General features: G+C 55.5%; 2 protein-coding genes across 2 annotated transcripts; both read left to right on the forward strand.

Moving 5' to 3' along the window:
- Positions 1-1210: 1210 nt before the first annotated feature.
- Positions 1211-1947, forward strand: PG985_011391 (uncharacterized protein; the record flags this gene model as incomplete). The annotated part of the gene is made up of 2 exons (XM_066831158.1): positions 1211-1298; positions 1394-1947. 2 exons carry the CDS (start codon positions 1211-1213, stop codon positions 1945-1947), a joined length of 642 nt encoding a protein of 213 aa, XP_066681840.1.
- Positions 1948-2736: 789 nt separating this feature from the next.
- On the forward strand, positions 2737-3795 carry PG985_011392 (uncharacterized protein; the record flags this gene model as incomplete). The annotated part of the gene is made up of 1 exon (XM_066831159.1): positions 2737-3795. The coding sequence occupies one exon, from the start codon at positions 2737-2739 to the stop codon at positions 3793-3795; it is 1059 nt and encodes a 352-aa protein (XP_066681841.1).
- Positions 3796-6000: the final 2205 nt, after the last annotated feature.

The following is a 6000-nucleotide window of genomic DNA, read 5'->3' on the forward strand; positions in this document are numbered from 1 at the left end:
CCCCGAATCTCGGAGGAGGCCGGTAGCGATTATGTACGAGATGGGCCTTTGGAGGTCTTGGCTCCTCTTTACTCGCCTCGGCAATCCGATCAAAGCAGGCCCCGCTGGATCAGTAGCGTCCTGGGGCGTTTGAGCGCACCTGCAGCACATATCACTTTCGGGTGACCCGTCGTTATCGGACTTTACACGTCGGAGGAAGGGATGGGATGTCGTAGATTCCGGGGGCATCAATTGCCTTTCTCTACTCTTTTCCCTACTCATTCTTTCGGATGCATTTAAAATACATTCAAGGAATATAAGGGAGAAGTCATCTTGCCACTGCGAAGATATCGTGTAAGTTCGTCGTCGAACAAAGCCTTTACCGATGCATGGCGTTTTCTCTACCTGCAGATATGTCGGTTGATGCAGCAACACCGATATCCCTGGCGTCGGCCCCCACGTTCCTGGCTGTAGAACTGCCACGTCTCTATGTACGTCGCCGCCACTGAAGTCAATGGAGTGATGGGTTTTGCCGTATGTCGGCACGTCTCTCACCTTCCTTGAGGTCATGCGCCGTTCAAAAGTGTGCCAAGAACTTCCATCTCACCGTGCCACCGTAATCGCCGTCGACGAGTCCGATCTCGGGCCCTTCATCGACATTTTGGCTCTGGACGGGCTGACCGCCTGATCTCTTGCATGCGAGGCCAAAGTCCAGCTCTCTCCCGCAGCAAACATTGTTCTTGGCATTCAGCGAGTGTTGGGTGTTACAAATGGGCTGAGCGTCCACCCTGCCTGCAAATAGCCCAAAGAAAGCAAGGTATGGGCCCCTTGGCACTCGATTGGCTACCAGGCCTCTGGACCGGCTGAATGTCCATTTCGGCCCGTGCCGGCAGCATTAAAGTGCAAGTAAGGGAGGCCATATCGCTATTGTCAGTGCAGCGCCTGTCACACCAACTTGGCTTGCTTGGCAGCTCGAACCAACACAATCATCTCGGGTAAACCGTACCTTGGACGGTCAACTAGGTATTGTCTCGTAAGCGACCGCGTTTGGGGACGGAATCCCGTTTAGCCTGTCCTACGATCGCGACCAATAGGCCAATGGATACGGCAACTTCTGGATGGCTGAGAATGGCGGATTTGGACGTAGCCTAAGCCTGGGTACATAATCACAACTCCAGCCATCAATATACAATGCATAATATCCACGGTCATATGGCATGCTCTCTCTTAGATGTTTGCGTCACCAACTCTCAATCATGAAAAGACATTTTTTGCAAAGCGGACACCTCTTGGAACGTACGGTGTGCGAGCCCGGCTGGGTGAGTGACAAGTCACTAATTTTACTTTCATCTATTTAGGTAAAGGGGGTTGGTCTCCCCAACTAACCTGATGTCCGCATAACCCCAGATCCAAGGCGGCTGGGCTTTCAACCGCCCAACATGCGGTCGACCCCGACCCGACCTGAAGTTGGAGCTCATGTGCTACATCGGCGGAAGACAGCTCGACGCATCAAGCGAGGAGAAAGACAAGGACCCGGCTCTTGCCGCGGGATCATTCGGCATCGACTTCGGGGACCGCGGCGACGAAGCTTTCAAGAACTGTTGCAATCCTCCGGACGCCCTGCCCAACTCAACCTTTCTCTATCTGAATGAGACGAACTGCGGCGGGATGAAGTTCTGCTTCATGAACAATCCGTGGGTGGGCAACAGCTGGACCTACTGCGTCCAGGACGCCGCGACCCGGCTCATGGAGGAGCTCAGAGCCGAGAGTGGGCAGGAGTTCAACTACACGGTGGAAGACGCCATAGTGGCTGAGTGCGAGGTCGTCTATTACGATTGGCTGAGGAACCCGATGTTGGTCCGGAAGCCGAACCCGCAGAAATGCTCGGTTGGAGTCCTACAGGCAAGTTGGATGTCGAAGGGAGTGTTCCTCGGCGTGCTACTTGCGACTACGGTATTCCTTTCGTAGGCACCCATTTTGGGATGCCAATGGCCATAGGTCCTAACTGGGCTCTTTTTATTGTTCCTTAACGTCATGTTCGTTGGGTTTTGCCCCCAAGCTCAGTTCCCAGTAATTCGATGAAAACAGAATGGTCAGCAATCCTTCCTGTATGTGTGGGTGTGTATATCCCCAAGAGGGTTGCAACGAATTGAACATGGAAATCACTTCGTATTTACCGTCGACCAAGAGGTCTAAGTTTGGAGGGTTCTGTTGGCGGACCGGTTAGTTAGTGCCAACCATACCTAAGCAACCCCAACCAGCACACTTGTTGGAAAGGCGACGGAGGGTGCAATATGAATGCTAACGATGAAGGGTATATCTCAAGAATCCTTGCCAATGGCAACGTAAATCAGGCCATCCAAACGCTAGAAGGTTACCTTTTCGGGCGTGGAATAGGCAGGTGGTGATGTGCAGCTGATTGAAAAGGGGTTAGCTGTGGCTGAGAAATCCATGTAAGCTGACCCTTTTAAGCGCCCTTGGCGGCAAGCGCAACTGGCTGCAGCTGGGGGCTGCCAACACAGCCAACCAACCCGTCGGCGCCCCGAGTCCAACCCAACATCACTTGATCAGATGATGGATGGCGGTCAGCTTGTGCTTACACCCAACCGCCGATTTGGCTCCGGGAGCACCGGTAACGGGTTAATATAATAATATGTTCCCGTGTCCATTGCTGTCAGCCTTTCGACGGTACCTTTCGGCAATGGGCGGAAGACCCTCGATGTGGTTTTGGCTACCATGTCGTCATCAACCTTGACAATGTCCGATCCGGGCGAGCCGTCAGATCAACATGCGGCCGCTTCGACATTCCCTCGCTTTTCCGCCCTTCCTCCAGAGCTGCGCCTGCAGATATGGCGCTCCTTCGCCCCCATTGACCGGAACCGTGGTCCCCGAGTCCTGTCCTTCGAATTGAGGCTCCCCGAGGGACGGGCGCAGTCCGTAGTCCAGCCCTGCCCGAGCCTCGCACCCCAGACGGCCGCCGTCCGGGCCGTGCTGGCCGTGAACCGCGAGAGCCGGACCGAGGCCCGCAAAGCCTACCCCCACACCCTGGACCTGCGAGACGGCGAACTCGTCGTGCCCTTCCACCGTGACCTCGACGTCGTGCTCGTCGACACGGTGGAGCCCGGAAAATTCCTCGCCGGCTGGGAGCGCGGGATCCGGGGCTTCACCGACGAGGTCCGCCAGCTGGCCGTGGGGCCCCGCTACTTCAACAAGTTCCGCCTCTTCAACCTGCACCCCGGGTGGCTCCTGAGATTCCTCGCCCCCTTCGGCCGCCTGGCCGTCGTGCACTACACCCTGACGGCCTGCGTGCTCGACGACGCCGACTGCGCCTGGTGCGTCTCGGACGCGGTCCACCGCTTCCACCGGCCCGAGACGGCCGACACCGCGAAACAACCCTACCGGCTCGAGGCGGTCTACTGCTGGCCGGACCTGGCGGCGGGCGGGCCCCGGCAGTACGCGCAGGCCGAGGCGTCGCTGCGGACGGACGGGGGCGAGTACGCAAGGTCGCAGGCGCTCGACGACCTCCTGGGCATGATCCACCCGCAGGCGGCGCCGCCGCACGCGGACGCGGACGAGGGGGCGGGCGCGGCGGCCCACCCCGTCGTCTTGCACAAGGCGGCGTACTCGTGCGTCTCGTACCGGCAGCTGCGGCGGCTGCGCAAGGTGGAGTACTGGCCCATGGTGGCGTTCTCGGGCATCTCTTGCATTCGGCGGTTCCGGGCGTTGGGGGGACGGGGGTGGAGAGGCACCCGGACGATTCCGATACGGAGGAGGTCCAGGTTCGACGATGATACGAGGATGTTGGTTCAGTACTAATGGGAGGGTCTTGGTTTTATTATCTCGAATGTCAGTGTTCTCGACAACACCGACTGCGGGACTGTGTACAATAAGAACGGTAATTGGGTTGGGGTAACGATGGTCTCCAATTTTATCTGCTTAATACAATCTCTACTTACATTGCCAGGGATGTTCAAGATACCCCCTTTCTTTTCTTGCGTGATTTTGGGTTCCACTTACCGAGTCCCTGCCCAGCAAGCGTTTCTCTCGATTGTTGGGCCTTGCATTCAAGAAACCAATCCGTGGTTGCTTTGCGGCGGTCGCTTTCATGGGCCCATGCTCTACGGTGTTCCAACTATGACATCCATCATGTACATGTGCTACACGAGCATGCTGTCGAGCGTGGCGACGATCATTTTCGGCTATTGTTAATAGCTGGCAATATGCAAGCCAGCTTTAGTCACAGCCTCGTGTCACCCAAGCCCTACCCTACATGCCAGTACCACCCATCCCACCGTCGCTCGCTACATACTACCAGTGGGCTTCCGACAGCACTGGCGGCGAAACTATCCAATGGCATGCATTCCGTCGGAAGACGAGGTCGGCACTAGCTCGGCAATGCCGTGAATGGCGCAGCGTCCGTTCAGGGTAGGACCAGATATCTCTTACTTGGACTACAACACCCCGTGCTGATGTCGCGTGGACGGCTAGTTCGCATTATAGTGCCTCTTGTTTGGCATACCAGTGTTCCCGGACATCTCCCATAATCGCGGTACTGAGTTAGCCCGGCTAGAATAACCCACCAATCCCCTCTACTCTAATTTCACAACCCAGTGAGGTGGATACAGTATCATTGCTGCTGAAAATAAGGACCTTGCCCGGACACTAGATCATAATACATGAAGCCACTTTTGGAGGTCGGATATCCGGATCCTCCGAGAGCGGGGTGTCTTAATGGTCCGACGTCCAATCTCATGACATCTTGGTTAACCGGCCACGCCGCACGCATACTCTACCGGCACCCCCTCAGCCAAGCTCCTATATCATTCAGGCTGTTCCCACTTAATAATACGGTTACGTGCCGTTCCTTGACAGATGCTGCGGGGAATGTATGCATGAAGAAAAACGACTGGGGTGGACTCGCGCAGGTTGAGCCTCGTCTTACGTCGGGATGATTGAATGCCAACTCCCGATATTGATCGATTTCTCCAAATGGGCTCCGACCAGTACAGGCGGGGGCCATTGAGCGCGGAGGAGGAAACAGTCTTTATCGCACATGTAGGGGGAGTGGAGGGCATAAATTGCACGAGTATTCGCTATCTGTTGCCCAATGAGCCAGCGTTGGGGTCTTTTGGACGTCGCGGAAGCATATAGAGGGATTTGAGGCAGGAATCTGCGTCAGTTATCGTGATGGTATTGGCAGACGAAGGGATCGTCACATTTTGTTGAGGAGGAACATCCCTGCCCTGCACCAGGGCGGAAAGTCAGAGTGCATATGATTGATACTCGGGAGGATCATTGGTGGGGGCCGCACAGAGGTAGCATTGCAATGGGGCTCGCGCAATGTATTGACATGGCATCGTTGTATCACCCATGTATACATTAATAAGCAGCTCACATGCTTTATCGTCCCACGAACCCCTGCACGTGCAGACCACTTCACGCGGCAGGCTTGGCGGCATTGGAGGCAATAGAGTGCTTACCCCGGATCAAGATGGGCTCAACGGCCTCTATACTTTATCGAGTCTAGACCTGTCTGCCCTATGCACTGCCAAGGACGACATTAATCAATAATCGCGATACGTCACTGGCGTACTTACGTGATGGTGCTGCATATCTTCATGCCATGCGGCGACAAGATGACGCCCCATCCTTGGAGACAGGCGCAATATGGTCGTTCATTGGTTGCTCGGGTTCTCGCCTACTATTGCCTTCCGATTATGTTACATCTGCGGACGTACTTTGCCCCATTGCTGACCGGCTGGGACTTTGGAGATGGTTGAGTTATCTCGGCTGGGCTGACTTGGCATGGGGTTAGGGACGAAAGAGAATGCGGCTCTGGAGAAGCGAAGAGATAAAAATGCACGACATGGCCTTCGATCTGTGTTTACAATCAAAGACCGACAGGCTCTCGCCTAGAACCCGTTTGTGCAACCATCCTCTACCATACTTTTTCGGTTGCCCATCCCCCAAATCCCAATTGCGATACTAACGCCACCCTTTCTGTGACCATTCACCGTCATC

Source organism: Apiospora marii, assembly GCF_038362585.1.
Source record: "Apiospora marii strain CBS 49790 chromosome Unknown utg000007l_segment0_segment0, whole genome shotgun sequence".
NCBI classification, from domain to species: domain Eukaryota; kingdom Fungi; phylum Ascomycota; class Sordariomycetes; order Amphisphaeriales; family Apiosporaceae; genus Apiospora; species Apiospora marii.